The 19,174-nt window shown below is 62.8% G+C and overlaps 1 protein-coding gene across 5 annotated transcripts in view; it reads left to right on the forward strand.

Moving 5' to 3' along the window:
- The window catches only part of AIPL1 (aryl hydrocarbon receptor interacting protein like 1), a 37,721-nt gene that overhangs the window by 11,111 nt on the left and 7,436 nt on the right, over positions 1 to 19,174 (forward strand). The window contains exons 7-8 of one of the 5 annotated variants that reach the window (XM_045044616.1): positions 17,708 to 17,839; positions 18,168 to 18,547. The exons of 1 other annotated variant lie outside the window; for it this stretch is intronic. In XM_045044616.1, coding sequence (XP_044900551.1) covers positions 17,708 to 17,839; positions 18,168 to 18,364 — 329 coding nt within the window. In that variant the 3' untranslated portion in view covers positions 18,365 to 18,547. Of the gene's footprint in view, positions 1 to 17,707; positions 17,977 to 18,167; positions 18,556 to 19,174 lie in introns of those variants that run through there. 3 more of the 5 variants (XM_045044617.1, XM_045044618.1, XM_023243859.2) reach the window with 3 other exon arrangements.

The raw sequence follows: 19,174 nt of genomic DNA on the forward strand, positions 1-19,174 counted from the left end.
CATTCCAGACCCCACTGCAGTTCTGGGACAGCCTCAGGATTAGTGTTCAAGGTTTCCATGTTTCCGGGCTGGGACTTTTTGTACAACACTCCTCCCGGGACAGTCTACACGTGAGTGTGATGTATGGGAGGGAGGGAGGGAATGGGGGCTGGAGAGAGGGAAGGGAGGAAGGGAGGGAAGGGAGGAAAGGAGGGGCAAGGGAGGGAGGAAGGAAGATGGGAGGGAAGGGAGGGAGAGGGCGAGGGAGGAAGGAGGGAGGCAGGAAGGGAGGGAAGGGAGGAAAGGAGGGGGCCAAGGGAAGGAGGAAGGAAGGGGGAGGGAAGGGAGGGAGGGGGTGAGGGAGGAAGGAGGGAGGGAGGGGAGGAAGGGGGGAGGAGGGAAGGGAGGGAGAAGGGAAGGAGGAAGGGAGGAGGGAGGAAGGGGGGTAAGGAAGGGGAAGGAAGATAAGGGGGGAAGAGCATGTTTGAGATCTGTCTCTCGGCCGGGACATCGTGTGTCCTCATAGCGAGTTGACCCCGCGTCCCCACCAAGCCCTCCCCCAGGGAAGAGCTGGGGGGACAGTGTCCCGTGGCCCCTGAGGTCTGATGTCGAGCAGCCCTGAGCCCACAGCCGGGCACCGCGTCCCACGGGGGCCCAGGCGGGGAGGGCATCACGGTCCAGGCGGCCGCTGTGACGTCCGGTTTCCGGGAAGTTACGTTAAAAAGGCAAAAAATGGGTGCGTTAACCTTGACCCCGTGCGTCAGCAGCGTTACCGGCTCGTCCCAAACGAGGTGCTCTGCGTTCCGTGCCTCACGCCGTCTCTGGGGCGTGTGGTGCTCCCAGCGCGTCCCGAGGGGCGCGTGTCGGGGTGTGGGTGGCGGCGGACCGTGCCCCCATCCCACTCCGACCCTGCACACCGTTCACAATTCAGTGTGACTCGTCGAGCTGCGTGTGAACGTGATGCGACGGGGGAGTCTCTTCTGTGCTCTCTCCTGGGTTAGCGCGTAAGCCGGCTGCGTTCGTGCTCCTGGTGGTCTTTGCCGGCAGGCGTGTGAGATCGTTGGGCGGGGTCCGGGAGGCAGACAAACAGAGCAAAGGAGAGCACCTATCACCGCCATCGTTCGGGGTGTGATGGGGCTCCACGAAAGCTTCCCGGGCTGCCACTTACAGTTGTGCGCGTTGGGCACTGCACAACCCAGGGGCCCCTGTTTGTCTCATGGTCATCGTAGGTATGTGGTTATTGCAAGTTCCCAGCAGGTGGCGGGAAAATGTCTGGAGGAAGGGGCACCTCTTCCTAATTTGCTCAGTTGCCGTATCGGCTAGTGCTGGCCCCGCGTTCCAGCTACGTTGGCCTGTGAGCGTCGGTTGCCAGGGGCACGGCCCGAGGACGTCCCCGTGTGACACGGGGCGCCCTTCTCTCATCCAGCAGAATCCCGTCCTTGAAGGCGAGCGAGGGGTGGCCAGGCTGGGGTGGGGGGGAAGACAGGACGCTGGAAGGCCGTACGTCCCCCTCTGTGCCCGGGGCCGCGACAGTCCTCCTGGGACTGTCCACTCGTGTTCCAGCCGGGAGGAAGGTCCCCGCTCCTCCGCAGAACTCGCGCGTGGCCCCGAACCCTGCACGGGACACGAGCGGCATCTCCGTGTGGCCCTCCTGCCGTGTCTTCACTACCCTCTGTTCTTCCAGAAGCTGTCCGGGTGCTTCCTCAGTGGCTCCCTCTTCCCGTGGAAGCCCGCCAGCAGGTCCGGCTCTGGGGACAGTGAGGTCAAGGCTTTGTCCCCTCAGCTGCCTTCTGGGGGGGCTCTCGTGCACCTGCTGTCGGGGCAGTGCTGCGCTCAGGTCACCGGGTGTCCCTGTGATCGAGGCATCGCCCGTCAAAGACGCGGAGGCTCAGACGTTGCATGTGTGTCTCCGGGTTCTGGAGGTCGGGAGTCTGAAATGGACCTCGAGGGACTACAATTGGGGTGCAGGCGCGTGGTGTTCCTCCTGGAGGCTCGGGGACGGGACCCTGTTCCTTCTGCCTCCAGCTGCTCCGGGCCTGCGGGCCGTGGCTCCTTGCCCCTTGTCACCGCAGTCCCTGTAGTCACATTTCCTCCTCCGAGTCCCCTGCGTTCCCCTTACCAGGACCCCATGACCAGCCGGGCCCCCGTGCCCCCAGGATCACTCTTGCAGAGCCCCCGTTGGGGTGGAAGGCCACGCGTGCACAGGCTGGGGGATGAGGCCGTGGGCACCGGAGAGGGGCCGCTCCCCTGCCGCCCGCACTCCACCTCGGGGCTCGTGGGGGCCTGGCTGTTACTGTCTCCCATGGCTTCGCCGCATCCTGCCCGCGCCCCCCGTAAACCTTCCTCGTGTCGGCAGTGCTCGGGGGTCCCTGCTGAGCCTCAGCGGATGTTCTCTGCAGGTTGATCCAATCTTTCGACAAACAACCTTCGAAGTGGGTTCTCCCCCCCAATCCCTGCCCCTCTGGCCCGAGGTTTCCTGGTTTGTGCTCGGGAGGAGCGAGCGAGTTAATGCACGTAAAGAGGGTGACCCTGCTGTTGTCATTCTGACCACCAGGCACGCTGTGGCCCCGGGGTCACCTGCTCACATGCCGGCAGGCCGCAGCCCTGCAGCCCTGGGCTTGCCTCCGGGACCCAGCTTGTCCTCTGGCTGGAGAGCAGACTTTACTCCACAGCCTGGTCGTAGCCCCGAGTCGGGGGAGGGACGCGCAACCTCGGGGCACCTGCTGCGTATGTCATGGGGGGGCGAGTGGTGCAGGCTTTCAGGGACACAGGTCCCCTGTTCCTAATAAATACCGAGAACAAGTTTTTCAGGACCCCGCGGGGGATTCTACACGAGAAAAGAGAGGCTGGTCTCGAGCTTTCGCATTCATCCTGCCGATGGCTCGCCTTTGTCTCCTAGAAACTTCTTTCCTTTTCCCAGGACTTGGCATCTGCAGCCCGGCCTGCCCGTTCGCGGGCCACATCCCCGGGCCCACCGCTGGGTGCTCCAGAGTTCACAACATAGGAGGGAACGGGGAGGGGAGACTTGCAGCGGGGGGCGGGGGGGCAGCAGCAAAGAGGCCCCCTGGGGTCCAGTCTCCCCAAACACTCCCTCCCTCCCTCCTCATTCCCGTTAATTCAGGAACAGCCCACCGGCACCCACAGAAGCCAGTCCCCAGGAAGGCCGCCTTCTCCCCCTGGTGGAGAGGAACTCCCAGGGCGCGGGGCGAGCAGACGGTCTTTGCGACAGCAGCTCGGGAACCCGCAGATGTGCTGGAAGGGACCTTGTGACAGACTGGACAGACAGACGGTCCCCGGCCTGCTGGTGGTTGGCTGGCCCATAGAGCGGGATGCAGCCGGTGTGGCCGCTTCTGGGCCTGCGCCCTAGAACCCCCTGCCTGACCGCCTTCCCACCTGCCGACCGATGATGCCAGCGTCCCCGGGGCCCCGTGTGTGACGGCGGGACTGTAATGTGGTCTTGTTGAAAGGTGTCGGGGGCGGGGGGGGGAACAGAGGGCCGGGCCTGATGTCAGGGACCGGGAACACGAGGGCACCCGAAAGCCAGGACCGCAACCGGTGGGATCAGGTTGTGCTCGAGGAGGAAGCCCCCCGGCCCGAGATTCGACCGTGATGATGCTGGGGAACGGGAGCCCCCTCTGCGGTCAGACGTGCGTGCTTCTGGGTAACGCGGGCGAGACCTCGCAGGTGGAGGGAGAGAATCGGAACCCAGAGCCCTGACAGCCACGTTCATAAGAATCCACGTCCGTGCTCGCCGGGACCAGTTCGAAAATGTTTGCGTCTCTCTTTCCCCGAGGCCCCGAGCGTCTTCCTTCTTGGTGGGTCGGTTCCCAACTGCGGGCCCGCCCTGCCTGGGGCTTTGGACGCTCCCCTGGACCCTTCTGTCCAAACCTGCTTTCCCGGCACTTGGTGGCCGTGACCTGGCGGAGGGGGCCCGGGTCGTCCCCTGCGAGCCAGGCCCTCACTCTCCTCATTCTCCAGCCTCCGCGGAAGCGGGCGGGCGGGCGGGCCGCTCCCCGGGGGCTCCTCGGGGAGGGGGCCTGAGGGCCCGTGGCCAGGGCCCCACAGCAGGCCCAGCTGGGAGCCGGGGCGCGTCCTGGTGTCCCTGGTCCCTTCTTTCACGATCGCCTGTGTGAGTCATTCCCTGGAAGGACTCGGGGCCAACGGGGCCAAGAGGTCCCGACGGGGGTGTCACAGAGCCGCCCGCCGGTGGTCAGCTGGCCGTCCTCGCTGGGGTGGGGGGCCCCCCATCGGCCTCTCACTCGCCCGCGGGGACCGGAGCCGGAATTTACCGGAACCACCAGGGAGGGGGGTGCGTCGATTCACGGGCTCGGGGCCTCTCTGTGCACGTCAGGCACGGCCGAAAGCTGCTGTGTCCCAGGTTCTCCGGCCGGCGTGCGGGGGAGGGGGTGAGGGGACGCAGACTGTGATCCTGTGCTCCGGGGTCGGGATTTCGCACGCCGGATGCAAGGATCCTGTTTGAACCCGGCTTCGGCGCGCCGAACCCCACGGCCCGGCACTTTCCGCCGCACGGGGACGTCACCACCACGGCCGAGACCTCGCGTTTGCTTCCTTCTGACCGTGTGAGTGCTGGCCAAGCCGGAGGGGTGGCGACGCTTCCTCTCACGGCCCCGTTTGGGCCCTGGCTTATCGTCGCGCCATTGTCTCGCTGCCGCGGTCCGGGTGCCGAGTGTCGTCTGTCGCACGGGTGGCGCTCACACGTGTGCGAGAGCCGGTGCGCTTGGTGCCCCGCGTCTACTGGAAGTTGTTTCCAGACACTCCTCGCTCCCTTAACAGCTTCCTGCTGTGCCAGCCTCCCGAGCGGCCCTGCTCCGGCCGCCTCCAGGACCGCCGGGCCCTCTGGGACGCCTCCCCGCCTCCCGGAGCGCGTCTTCCTCCCTTCTCGTCTGCCGCTGCGCTTCCTGCCGGGCGTCATCCTGCAGTGGCTTTCTCAGGACAGGCGCGTGGGGGGTGGGCGTTCCTGCGATGCTGCGTCGCTGACGGTGTATTTATTCCACCTTCACCTGGGCTGGTCCTTGGCTGGCTGCACAACTCGAGGCTGGAGACCTCTCTCGGGGGTCCCCGTCCCTCTCCCACTGTCCCCCGGCCGCCGTTAACGTTAGTCTGCTCCGGCTGCTGTCACAGCAGCTCACGCATCACGATTCCCCCGTCCCTGTCCCCTGGTTCTGGGGGTCGGAACTCCGACATCATGCCTGCTCCCTTCCGAGGCTGGGGGCAAATGAATTCCATGCCCTTCTTCTTGTTCCTGGGAGTTTTCCTGCGCCCTGACCGTCCCGCGGCGTCTCCCCATGCGTGTGTCTGTGTCCAAATGCTCCCTTTAAAAAAATATTTTTTTTAATGTTTGTTTATCTTTGACAGAGAAAGAGAGAGAGTGAGAGCAGGGGAGGGGCAGACAGAGAGAGGGAGACACAGAATCCCAAGCAGGCTCCAGGCTCTGAGCTGTCAGCACAGAGCCCAATGCGGGGCTCGAACCCACGAACCGCGAGATCGTGACCTGAGCCAAAGTCAGACACTTGACTGACGGAGCCACCCAGGCGCCCCCCAAATGCCCCCTTTTCCCGAGGACCTGGGTCATCCTGGACTAGGGGCCTGCTCTGCTGCGGTGTGACCTCACCCCAGTCAGTGATGTCTGTCCGGACCCCATTTCCAGGTCACATGGCACCCTGAGGTGCTGTGGATGAGGACCTTCCACGTAGGAAGCGGGGTGGGGGGGTCGTAGTTCAGCCCGGAACACACAGAGAAGTCACTTTCATTCCCCGGCCTCTGTGTGTGACCGTCCGGGCCTTCTCACGGCTTTTCGGACCTCCTGTTCCTGCCGGACACTTGGGAATTTCCGGGCAACGTGCCGTGGAGGGTCTTTGGGTCCGTCTGCAAACGCTCCTCGTTTGGCTTCCTGTGTTCCCCCCCTCCCCCACCCCCCGGTCTGTCTGGAGCTCTCGTCTGTGGGATGTTGGACTCATGCGCTGATGTTCCGAGTTTCGTCCTCTTACTTCCCACCGACCCTGTCTCCTTGCTGTCTTACTTTTGGGGATATTTCTGCAACTTCGTTTGCAACACTTTCCACTGAGTTTTGCATTGCTGCTATTGTATCGTGAGTTCCTTGGGGCTCTTCTTATCTTGGGGGTCGTCTCCACCCTTTCACGGAATTCTGTTCTTGTTTAATTTTTTTAAATTTTTTTTTTTACCTTTATTTATTTATTTTTGAGAGACAGAGCACAAGCGGGGTATGGGCAGAGCGAGGAGGAGACACAGAATCCGAAGCAGGCTCCAGGCTCCGAGCTGTCCGCCCAGAGGCCGACGCGGGGCTTGAACCCATGAACCGTGAGATCGTGACCTGAGCCGAAGTCGGACGCTCAACCGACTGAGCCACCCGGGCGCCCCTGTTCTTGTTTTATGGGGAACCAAATCTCCCTGAGGATATGGAGGAGGTTTTTGACTTTTCGCTTTGGCTCCCGCGATAGCCCTAGTTCCCCAGTGTTCCCCCGCTGGGTCCTTCTTGCCCCTGGGTCTAGACATCCTTGCTGGCCCGTGCGTTTTTAAGGTGAGACAGTGAAGGCTTGATTGCAACCTCCACAGCTGGGCCGTGCTGTTGGGGGCGGGGGCTTCACCGCAGGTCGCGGGTCTGGCGAGCAGACCCCTGGGGGTCCCCGGGGCTCCCGGCTTCGGCGGGTTATCCAGGCAGGAACACCCGGGTCTTTCCCGGAGACCTGTGTTTCCCGGAAGCCCGTCCACGCCTGACCCTCTGCCCGCCTGGTGGCCCTGGGTCGGGGGGCTCCCCTCACACGGGGTTGGTTTGCCTGTGACCTCCTGGGGACACCGCTGGGCAAACCCACCCGCTTGGAGCCAGTATCGTGGTAACCGCGGACTCTGCTGTCCTCTCCCTGCCCCTCTCCGTCCGACGTCTCCTCGGGGCCTGGCCGAGGCCCCTCGCGTTGCCCCCTCGCTCCCGGCTGACGGCCCTTTGCCCCGGCAGGTGCGTCTGTGCTCTCGTCTGGTCTGCTCTGTGCCTCTCGGGATGGGCCACACCAGGGGCACCTGTGCTTCCTGACGCGGGGGGTTGGGCCAGAGGGAGGCCTTGGCCGGGAAGGACTGAGGTCGGCGTGCTTTGGTGCCGCCGGGGCGCAAGGAAGCCCTCCTGCGTCGTCCCCGCGGTCAGGTCTCATCCAGGGCCACTCCGGGTCCCAGCCGAGCCCCCGACCCCTCCTCTGGGCCCTCAGCGTTCTCTTCCCGGCCCAAACGCCTCTCGCTTTAGGAAGCCTCCCCTGGACACCGCAGACGAGCCCGGCGTCTGGTTCCCTCGTCCCCAGAGCCCTTCTCCCCCGCCCGGCACTTGGACGAGTTTCTGTCTGCTCCTCCGGTCGACTCTTGATCCCATCCCGCAGGGAGGGGTAGGCTGTCCTCACATCCCACACTCTGCAGAGCGCCTGTGGGGACACAGCAGACATGGCTTTGGTGAGCGAGCAAAGGAATGACTGAAAAGGCCCTCTCCTCCAAGAAGCCCTCCAGGGTTCCCCTCTCCCAGCCTCAGCGGCCACAGTCCTCACCACTCTTGTAAGACCTACTGCTTTTTCTTTGCCCTGTGTCGGCTTGCGGCCCTGCCCGCCCCTCCCTGCCCACCACCCTCCGTGTGGTCCAGGCCTCATCCCTTCTGGATCCCCAGGGCCTCCCCCGGTGCCCGGCACACAGTAGGCACACGCTGACCTGACGGCTGAGTTTGGGAAAGACCTTGTGTCTCTGTACCTGGGGCCCAGCTGCCCCGGGCAGGTATTTGTCGTTTTCTCTGTGGACTCACTGTTTTGTGTCGGTGATGTTTTTCCGGAGTCTGATCCTCCCTGGTGACGGCGTACCTCTCTGCGGGGGGGGGCGTGGGGCTCGGGAGACCAGGCCCAGCTGTGCAACCGGCATCCCCAGCCCCGTTGTGTGGTTGCCAGGCGTGGGCCCCGGGGTCGGCGGGTCTGAGCCTCAGCCGTGATTCCGTGACCATGGCCCTGACCTCTCCAGGCCGCCGTCTTCATCCGTGAAGTAGGAAAGATAATAATGCTTGAGGCGGGCCGTGGCGGGAACCAGATGAGGTCATGGGTGTGGGGCGATTTGCCCAGTGGGTGACACGTGCAACAGTTCAGCTCACCGGCCGCCGGACCTGGTCCTCTGCGGTCGGTCGAGGGTGGGGTGCTGGGAGCCGCACGCGCACGAACGTAGGCTGTGATGAACGTGAGCTGTTGGCCACGGTTGTCCTTCCGTTCCCGCTGGGGCGGCCTGATCCCACGCCTTCGTGGATTTACCCCTGCCCGCTCGGCGAGCGTCCCCTTTCAGTGAGCAATTGCATCCCGCCAGCGGTGAAGTGAGCTCGCCGTCGCTGGAGGTATTCAAGAAGCCACCCGGCGGCTTCACACCCTGGCCGGTCAGCCCGGGGGCCCCTGGTGACTGAACCAGGAGGGGTTTTCACTCTCGAAACGGGGGGCAGGGGGGCCCCGTGTGCTCGCGTGCTGCCTGGCCGTGAAAATCCACCGAGTTGAACCCGAGGAGAGCTCCAGCCCGAATGTTTGCCCTTTTCATCTCGCCCGTTGCCATGGGAACGGCAAGCGATTGCAATCACCACTGTTTGTATTGTGAACTTGGCGCCCGTCAACGCGGCTTCGGAAAAACAAGAAATACAAATCTCGACTTGGGCGCGAGTCTCGTTCCCATTCCGAACCAGCCCCCGGGGACGTCCTGCCCCTTCCTCCCCGTCTGGCAATTCCCACCAAACCCCGCTTCCGGCCGCCCTCGGAGGCCGCGCTGGGAACCGGCCACGCTCCCCCGGCCACGGCCCGTGGCCTCCGTGGCGGGCTCTTCCTACCACGTGCCCGGCTCGCCTTCTGGAGAGGAGAGAGAGGGGCCGTCTGGGCTCAGGCGCCCCGCAAAGCAGCGGGAGCCCCGCTCCCCCGCGTGCGCCTACGTCGGGGCACCGAGCGGCCCCCCGCCCGCCCTCCCCGTGGCCCAGCTCTTTCTGCCGCGCCGTCCGAGGGACGCCCCGCAGCCCCCTCCCCGCGCGCTGGCCCAGCGCCCGGAGCGGATCGGTGACAGCACTTCGCTGGAGTAGGAAGGACTCCAGGGAGCATCCGACCCCAGCCCGGGTGTCGCCACCGAGAATAAATCCCTGAAGGAAGAAGCAGCTTACGGGAGGCTCCGGCCCCCGTGGCCGGGTTTTCTGTAAATCTGTCGCATCAGGGCCGCCTGCCCCGGGCCCTTCATTTCATCCGCTTTGCCAAGTTGCAACTCTGAGCATTTGAAATACACACGGGCTTCAGCGACTGGGTGTAGAATTTTCTAAAAAGGGTCTAAACTCTGGAGACGGGCGCTCGGTGACACTCGGTTCTCAGGCCGGAGCCGCGGGCTGGGAGAGGAGGCGGGTCCTCAGCGGTTTCAGAACCAGCCCTGGTCCTGGGAATCTGCCGGCCGTGTGGCGTCGGGGGACCTGCTTGACCTCCCGGGCCCTCGGTGTCGTCTTCTGTCCACTGGAGGGAAGGGAGCCGGCCTCGTCCACCTCGCGTCACTTGTGAGGGTCCCCACGAGCTCGTGGGAATGTCTCCCTGTCGTAAGGTGTAGAGAACCCCCGAGGGTCCCCACGAGCTCGTGGGAATGTCTCCCTGTCGTAAGGTGTAGAGAACCCCCGAGGTTAGAGAACCCCCGAGGTTTTAAACGCGGCCGTTCCCGTGACGGAGTCTTAGGACGAGGCCTTCTGGCTCCAGGCGAGGCTGGGTTCCCCTTCTGGCTCTACTTGAGGGATCTAAGTGTTTACTCTTTTTTTTTTTTTTAATGTTTATTTATTTTTGAGAGATAGAGACAGAGTGCAAGCAGGGGAGGGGCAGAGAGAGGAAGACACAGAACTTGAAGCAGGCTCCAGGCTCCCAGCTGTCGGCACAGAGCCCGACGCGGGACTCGAACCCACGGACCGTGAGATCGTGACCTGAGCCGAAGTCGGACGCCCAACCGACGGAGCCACCCAGGCGCCCCGGTGTTCACTCTTTTTGTTGGGGTGCAGATGATTCCCCTTTGACGGTGCTGTGACGCAGGGTTCTCCCAGCAAGGGCCGGAGGCCGTCCTTGTGAGGCCCCCGCAGATCTCCTGCCCCTTCCACCAGCTCCCGGCAGGACCGTAGTTCTCAGCCTGGTGTGTGCGTCACCTGTTTGAAAACCAAAAGCCTCAGAAAGGGAGCTCGTGTCGTGTCTTAAAAACCACTGCATTTTCGGTTTTAACTGGACCCTGATTCCTCCCAGAGCGGAGCAGCGCCCTGCGCAGGGCTGTGTCCCCAGGTGGCCAGGGACAGGGACAAACCTAAGTCGACTCAAGTATTTGGGGGGGGTCACTGAAAGGACACACGAGGGCACAGGAGGGACGGGGTCACACAACAGGCAGGTGAGGGAGGCCCCGGAGATCTGGAGCTGGGCCAGGACAGAGAAGGGCTGGGTTGGCGTGGACGGACCCCAGACCCGCCACTGGTGAGCTGGGTGGCCGCAGCCAGGTCCTTCGTCTCTGCGAGCCTGTGGCTTCTGGCGTGCGGGGGTGGGGAAACCGTGCGGCTCCTGGCATATGGGGTGGGGACCCAGGCCGGCTTCTCGCGCGTGCAGGGGGGACGCCGGCCGGCTACTCCTCCAAGGCCCACGGTGCCCCCGCCCTGACTCCTCCCCTCCGCCTGCCGCAGCCTACCTCGTAGGCCCTGATTTGCCGGCTAAGTCCCTCTCGGATCCGTCCACTCTCCCCGTCCACAGCCTCTGCCTCCCCACCCCCTGCGCCCCGCATCCCAGCTGCTACCACCCTGCCCTGCCAGGCCAGCTGCAGATCCCCCTGCCCGCCCCCGGCCCCCGCGCCCCCTCAGGTCCTGTCTGCACATCACAGACTGATGCTTTTCTGCATACAGACCCGTCCTCCCTGGCGGAGACCAGGCTCCCTTCCGCGGCCACCGCTCTGCCTTCCTGCCCGCGTGAGAAGCCCCGGTCCCCGGCGATCACCCCCTAGGGCCTCTCCACACGGAGCAGCGTCCCGGCCTCCCCGGCTCGCGGGTGATGCTTATCCTCTGGGTCTCGGGGGAGGTGAGTCCTCCTGAGGGAGGGTGCATCTGACCGCCTGCCCGGAACCCGCATCCCTTACAGGATCTTTCCAGGGGGGTGCCCACATGGTTGGATGCCTAGCACAGGGCGGAGCGCGTGATTCCGGGGACACATCTGCCTGTGGCCACGTGGAGACCTCTGAGCTTCCAGAGGGCAGAGGCACATCCGTAGTAGTTCACAACCTCGGCCCCGGCGTGTAGGGGAGAAACCAGCCCAGCACGGCCAAGGGTGGGGTGGAGCAAGGACTTCGGCCAGGCTCCTTCTGGCGACCGCCGGGCTCCTGCCATGCTCTCCCGGCTCCGGGGTCCGTCCTTTGAGCACCCAGTGTGAGCAGAGAGCACTGTGCTCCAGCTCTGACTCACTCCCCGCCAACTCCTACTCACCCTTCAAGGCCCCCGTGCAAGTGTCCCTCGCCTCCTGATCTGTCTGTGCCCCTATTTCTGTCCCCAGCCCTGACCTGTGATCTCGGGGCAGGAATTCTGTCTTATTCGCTTCCAGTCACGGGGCTCCTGGAGCCTGGAAGGGGGCTCTGACCTTCCCACCTCCCCGGTGGGCCCCGTGTGCTGGGGGCCAGGAGACCTCGCGGTTCCCTCCGGTGACTGGCACGGGGTGAGCTGGAACAAGCTGGAGGAGACACGCTTCCCAGAGGGGGCTTCAGGGTCGCGCCCCGGATGACAAGGGGGCACACAGGACAGTCTCAGGGCCCCGCTCGGACAGCCGGCACCTTGGGGGGGGGGGCAGGGGAGGGCCTGGAGGAGCCCCGAGGGGCCCAGACACCAGGGCTGCCGGGCACCCTTCCTGCGGGGGGGCGGGCAGGGGCCGGGGCTCCAGCCACCTCTTTGCAAGGCGGCCCCGTCCCCTGCCCTCTGCTCGGCTCCCAGTGACAAGCGCCCAGGAGGCCAGGGAGGCAATTTGTTGTCGAAATGACCAAGTTCACTCTGGGCATATTGGAGAAAAAAAAAACAAAAAGCTATCTCCTAGTGTCTAAATCTCATTAAAAAAGCAATTTTGCAATCAATTACAATGCAATTTAGCCACTAACTGTTTAATTATATAAAAAAAAAAAAAAAAGGAAGCTGGAAACGGAGCAGAAGTGAGTTTGCTCTTCCGGTCCTTGTATTTATGAGCCGGCCCTTGGAGGGCTCTCTGCAGCAGGACGGGCGGGGCCGGCCTGGCCCGGTTACACCGCGAGTTAAACTTTCCGAGTCCATGTATTATATTTGCCGGGGGAGGTCCCTAGCGTTCGAGCACGCCCGGAGTGGGAGAGACTCATGTTCCTGCCAGAGCTCGGACCTTCCTTCTGGAACCGCCGTGGTGAAAGACGTGGGGGGTGAATGAGAGAGGACGTGGCGTCTGGAGTGAGGTGGGGAGGAGCCCCACTCACACGTCCATTCCTCACCCCCAGGGACAAGGGACGGGTCCCCTCGGGGCTCTGCCCAGTCTCCTCCCGTCTCGGCACCTGTTGCTGGCCAAAGAGGGGGGGCCCCACCCCGGGCCCCTGCTGATCACTTCTCAGGCCCCTTCTGGCTGGACCCCACGCGTGATCCTGGTCCACAGACCGCTGCCATGAGCCACACTCCGCCTTTCTGCCGCCGTGGCTCCCCTGTTGCGAGGGCAGAGGATTGGATACAGAGGGCACAGGTGCCTGGGTCTGTGGAAACGTCCACAAGAGGTTTATCTTCAGAGTCTCGAGGGTCGGGGCGATGCCTGCCGGGGGTCTCCAGGGGCATCGAGCAGAAGGACGGCCTCGGCAGGTGGGCTGGCCGCAGAGGGGAAACCACTGATGTCCGTGCACTTGTCGCAGACGATGTCCGTGGGGATGCTGCACGTGGGCTGAAGACACATGAAACCACGAAGGGAACGATTCACTTCTGACCTCGGTGCATCCGTGGCGTGGTTAGAGCCCGACGCCCGCGAAGCTTTGGCCGTGGGTTCTGTTCACAGAAACCGTTAAACTTCGCATCAGAAAATTCCATTCCTGTCCTCGGGCGGGGTCTCGGCGGTGGCCCCAGCGCAGCTCGGATCTGGCTGCAGGCCGAGGACTGATCCCGGCCTCGGGCTGAGTTCCGGCTCCGTTTGCGGACGGGGCTCTGGGCCTGCCCAGAACTGAGGTCCAGACGCCAAACCCCAGCCTGCGCTTGGGCGTCCGCAAGGCCGGAGGCAAGCCTGGCCTCCCTCGTAAGCTCGTTCTCCCCCCCGCCCTGGGACGGAGCTGGCGTCCGGGTCCTGCATCCGTGAGGCTCGGAGCCTCCACACGTCGGGGAGACGGCCGAGGCTCCCCAGATCGCACGTGCTACAGGTGCACAGGCGTGCAGGAGGCCTGGAGGATGAAGAAGGCAAGCCTTTTGCCCAAGTCCAGCCGGTTGGAGGGCGCCCCAGCCTCCTCTGACGTCCCCTTGCTGGGGCCCGGTCGTGTCCCCCCCCCCCCGCACGGTGAAGCTCCGATCCCCAGCGTGATGGTCTCTGGAGGGGCCTTGGGACGTGTTGAGTGACAGGAGGTCGTGCGCGTGGCCCCAGGGTGGGATCGGTGCCCTCGTGCGCAGAGGAAGGGGCGCGAGATCTCTCTGCACCGCAGGGGACACAGCGGGAAGACGGCCGTCTGCGAACCAGATAAGTCTGCTGGAGCCCTGATGGCGCCCCGCGGCCTCCACAGCCGTGACAGGTCAGTGCTTGCTGTTCGAGCCGCCCCGTCTCTGCCGGATCTGCTTACGGCCCAGGCGGACGACCGGCCCCGTCCTCACCCCTTCTCGCCCCTTCCTTTGACCCGGCTCACCAGGCGCCACAGCTGGGAAGCTGTGAAAGTGACGGTGATGATGATGGTGGCGCCCACCGCGACCGGCCGCCGGGCTCACGTTTGTCGGCGTTATTCGCGTCATCATCCCGCCGCGGACAACCTGACGGATGGGTGTTTTGGTTTGCTCGTTTTACACGGGGCGCCAGGGACTCGGTGACCCAGCGAGACGCCAGCTTAGGCCTTTCTAGGTCACGAGGGCGCTTTTAACCGCCGCCCCTCACCACCCTGCTCCCTGCCAAGAGGGACGAGAGGCAGAGAAATGATGCCCTTGAGGGGGAGCATCTGGGTTGCTGGGCCCAAGCAGGGGGATAAGGGAGGGGCCGGGAAGCCGGCAGCGGGGTGCGGGGTGGCCGCACGGAGTCCGGCCCTCTGCGGACGCGGGAGGGACTCCTCCACGGGGAGAGGGGAGGAGCCGTCACCCCGGGCCCTGCCTGTCCGGCCTCGTCCCAGCGCACGGCAGCTCCGGGTACAAAGGCCGTGAGGCCCGAGAGGCGGCCACGGCTTCAGGGCCTCGGGCGTGACCTGGGCCCACTGGGCCAGCCTTGACCCCTCTGCTTCCACTTTCTCTAATTCCCAATCAGCCGGGCTCTGGGCCGCGCTGCTCGGACGGAAGACATAATTATGTATTGATTTCCTTCCGAAGATGCACGGCCTGGGGTCAGTGCAGCACTTTCGCGGCCCTGCATAAACACGGTCTGAGGAGGAAGAGGGTTCCTTTTCGGGGGGGAGTCAGGGGAGCCCGGCTCCTGAGTGAGCGGGGGCGGGCACGGCAGCGACAGCCCCCCCCCACCCCGAGGCTGCGATTCAGAGGTGGGTGGGCCCCCAGGGAAACCGAGTCGGGCTCTGAGCCTTGACGGGCTGGTGAAGTGAGTCGGGATTGTGCGTGTGGACTGGTCCACCCACGTGTCCCTCCTCCATTAGTGCCTTTTCCTGCAGATGTCCCCGGGTGATTAAGCTTCATGGCGCTTTGCCACATGGCATATTCTCCCTTTCCCGGTCCTCCGGGGACCGTCTGAAATACAGGCCAAGCACTCTTACCTCAAAATTATATTAAGGAGTTTAATTAACAGAAATGAGTCCATAAGCCATGGATCGCGGTCTAAGAGTGCCGCTGCAGACACACGCGGGCTCCCGGCGGGCTCCCTGTGCCCCTGGGGACCCAGCTGCGTCATCCACAGCCTTCGAGTTAGGCCGTGACCTCCCCTCGCTTCTCAAGAAAAGCCCTGGGATGGGGGAGGGGCACAGACTTAAAAACTAAATCTGGAGGGTGCACCGGCCCCGGCACCCCGCCCCCCGTCCGGTGGCACTGCATTTGCTCGTCTAGCCCTGACAGGAGCTCGTCCCCAGCGTGAACTTCGGATGGGGGGGGGGCCCTCGGGACGGGGCGTACGAGCCACACGGGGATGGGGGCGGCCCGGCCGGGTTCCCCCAAGCTGCATCGCGGAGTCCTTCCTGATGCTGATGTGGGCGGGAAGCACAGACCCCTGGCTCCGTGACTTGCTGGGAGCCCCGCCCGCTTCGCCACCCTTCCCGGGCACCTCCTCCGTCTTCCTCTTGTTTCCCTGACGGTCCTCTCGGGTGATGTTCTGTGGCTTCCGCACCGTGCATTTCTGGTCTGTAGCCCTGTCCTGATAGCCCCCCCCAGCGTGACGGTTCCCGACGGCGGCCCCCGGCGGCCCCGCGCCCTGGCGGACCCCTCACGCTCCAGGGTGTGGCTTAGTTTGCACCAGAGATGCAGGGGTGCCCGGTCGTCCTGCGATGTTGACAAATTGTCCCTTGTCCGGCCGGACGTTCTCATAGGGGCCAGACTTCCTGCACCTGTGTGTGAACCCACGACACAAGTCCTTCTTGGCTCTGCTTTTAATCTGCACCCGATAGTCCAGGAAGTCAAGCATGGTAACCTCGGGAGGATTTTGTGCTCCTTTTGTGTTCTGAACGTTGCCAGCAGCGGCCTGCCACGGGGACGTCATTCCCGACGGCAGCCACGCCCGGAGTCCCTGATGGGACCCTCGTGTGCGACTCTATGACGGGCTGGTCGCCCCATGCCGTGTGCAGGTGTAGGGACGCCCGCGCGTTCGCTGCACAGTGAATACTGAGCCGTGCAGTGTCTTCGTTAGAATTTTCTTTTCTTGGTACCTCCTTCTAGTTCTGTTAGTGAGCTGTTCTGAGTTCTTAATCACTTGACTTTGGTCGAGGTTGAGGCTGTTTTCTGTGCCTGCGTTTTGAGGGTAGTAAAGGTGCTACGGCTTAACGGGCTGAGCCACCCAGGCGCCCCGCGTCTGGGGCTTAAAGCTCCGCATGAGAGAGTCACCGCCAAGGCCACCGTCCTCGCACCGGGGCGCGTGTGGCGGAAAGGAATCCCCGGTGCCAGTGCTTCGAGGGACCCGAGGGCACCGCCACCCAGCCCTGCTTGCGGACGGACGTCCTCGTGCACCTTCTCCGAGCGGGACGGGCACTGAGCTCCGAGCACGGAGTGCGGCTCCGGGACGTGCAAAGGCCCGGTGTGTAACGGGCGCGGAGCTGGGGAGGTCGCATTCCCTTGCCCCCGTGCGTCCCCATCCATCCGCCTGTCGCTTGGGGTGGCCCCCGTGGGCTTCCAACTCTGGGGGCTCTCCTGACTCTGCCTGGAGCACCGTCGGCGGTTTCAGGGTGGAGTCGAGTCCCCCCACCCCCTCCCCGCTGGGCGGGTTGTCGCCATAATGCGTGTTCTCCCCGGTCCACCCCCGGTCTCTTCCATGGTTCGTTGGCGTGGCGTTGTTTTTATAAACTCGGGCATAGCGTCAGGCCAACGTTTGTAAGCAGAAAACATCGGTGTGGCGAGCGATGCCACGTGTCACTGCCAACATGCCGGAAAAAGGTGACGGACGCCCTGGAAGCTTCCTCACCGTTTTCACGACTTCCACCCTCTCCGAGGCGATCGCTGCCCCGGATTTCGCGTTCACCGTCCTCCAGCCCTTTGCTCCAGTTTCCCCACAGGCGTGTGTCTCTCCGTTGTGATACGCGGCCGACGCTCTCGCGGCAACGAATGAGCTTGGTCAGGACTCATTTGTGTGGTGGTGTTCCCTGCTTTCCGTAGATGCAGACAGTTGTGGGTTTTTTGTTTTTTCTTTAAGCTTATTTGTTTATTTTGAGAGAGAGAGCGCTAGCAGGGAGGGACGCCAAGAGAGGACAGACGGAGAATCCAAGCAGGCTCCATGCTGTCAGCACAGAGCCTGATGCGGGGCTCGATCCCACGCACGGTGACCTCAGGACCTGAGCCGAAATCAAGAGTCGGACCCTTAGCCGCTGAGCCCCCCCCCCCCCCTCCGGGCGGCCCCGTAAATCTAAACAGTTGTAACACCATCACATGCAGTCCGGAATATTTCCACCCGCCTCCCCCCAAAGGATCCCTTGTACCCACGTGCCGTCGTTTAAAAAAGACGTCCTCGTGGGTATGAAACGTGTCTCCTTGTGATTTCAATTTGCATTTCCCGACGGACGCGGGTACGGAGCATTTCCGTGTCTTAGTACTGACCCATGCATTTCCTTTCGTGGAAGGTCTTTTCCAGTCTGGCTCATTTCCAAACTGGTGTTACTTGTCTTTTTGCCGTTGATTGGCGAGATTCCTTACATATTGTGCGTGAGTCCCTTGTTTGGGATCCTCATGCTGAAGGTTTCTCTCAGTTTGTAGCCTGCTGATTCGCTTGGTTAATGGTACACATCGGAGAGAAGACGCATACCTTTTGATTAAGTTGGACTGTTCGATTTTAAAAATCTCATGAGTGTTGTTTTCCGTGTTCTGAGAAGCCTTTGTGAGCCGGGGAACCTCGCTGTGCCTCCCACACAGGGCTCCTCCCTTCTCCCCGGATGAGTGGGTTTTCCCCGCACCAAAGCAGTTCTCCGTCCCGCCAGCCGGATGTATTCCAGCGTAACCCGCTTCTGACCCTGTGCACCTGGAGACGGCCTCGGATCCCACGGGGTGAGGGCTCAGCCCCACGAGACTGCCCAGCCCCCTTCGGGGGCCACTTGTAGGTCCTGACCAGCCAGTTCTGAGTCCAAGGTTCCCATGGCCCCCTCTTCGGGTTCGATCACTTTGCTGGGTGGCTCCCAGACCTCAGGAAACAGGTGACCCGTGTGCCATGAGAGGACACACCTCGGGGACAGCAGACGGAAGGGGTGCCCAGGGCGAGGGGCGGGGGAGGGGGCAGAGCCTCCGTGCTGTCTGCAGGTACCACTCTCCCCACACCCCTGCATGGTCATCCGGCCAGGAACCTCCGGAACCCGGTACTTTGGGCTTTTCTGTGCAGGTCTCCTATTAGGGGCAACACCGGTCATCACTCAATTTCCAGGCCCTCTCCAGAGAACAGAGGATGAGACTGAAAATTCTAAGCTTTTATTCATAGCTTGGTCTTTCTGGCGACCAGCCCCCGTCCAGGAGCCACCAAGAGCCACCTCCTTAGAACAAAGGACGTTCCTATCACCCAGGCGATGCCGAAGGATTTAGGAGTTCTGCGCCAGAAACAGGGCAGAGCCCTACACGCGGGTCTGTCCTGTTATTTCATACGTCGTCTGCCCCAAGTCTTGAAGGTAACGAGTGTGTTTTCTCTGGAACTTCTGTGGCTCTGGCACTATCTTTAGGTCTATGCTGGGCCTACGTTTTAGACTTTGTATTCTGTTCTGTTCCGTTTCTCTGTTCTTTTTTTTTTTTTACTATTTTTTGAAAAAAATTTTTTTAGCTTTGTTCATTTTTGAGAGACAGAGAGAGACAGAGCATGAGCGGGGAAAGGGGCAGAGAGAGAGGGAGACACAGAATCCGAAGCAGGCTCCAGGCTCCCAGCTGTCAGCACAAGGCCCGACGCGGGGCCCGAACTCACAGACCGCGACATCGTGACCTGAGCCAACCGACTGAGCCGACTGAGCCCCCCAGGCGCCCGTTTTTAAAAGTAAAAACTTTTTCCTTTTTAAAAAATGTTTACTTATTTATTTACTTAGGACACGTGTGAGTGGGGAGGGGCAGAGAGAGAAGGAGAGAGAGAATCCCAAGCAGTCTCCACACTGTCAGCACGGAGCCTGATATGGGGCTCGAACCCACAAACCTTGAGACCATGACCTGAGCCGAAGTTGGACGCTCAACCGACTGAGCCCCCCAGGCGCCCCTCTATGCTTCTTTTAATAGATAGAGAATCTGTATTGAAATCCTCTTTAGTTCCTGATATTGGCAGTGTGTTTTCCCTTCCTTCCTTCCTTCCTTCCTTCCTTCCTTCCTTCCTTCCTTCCTTCCTTCCTTCCTTCCTTCCTTCCTTCCTTCCTTCCT

Source organism: Felis catus, chromosome E1, assembly GCF_018350175.1.
Source record: "Felis catus isolate Fca126 chromosome E1, F.catus_Fca126_mat1.0, whole genome shotgun sequence".
Lineage (NCBI taxonomy): Eukaryota > Metazoa > Chordata > Mammalia > Carnivora > Felidae > Felis > Felis catus.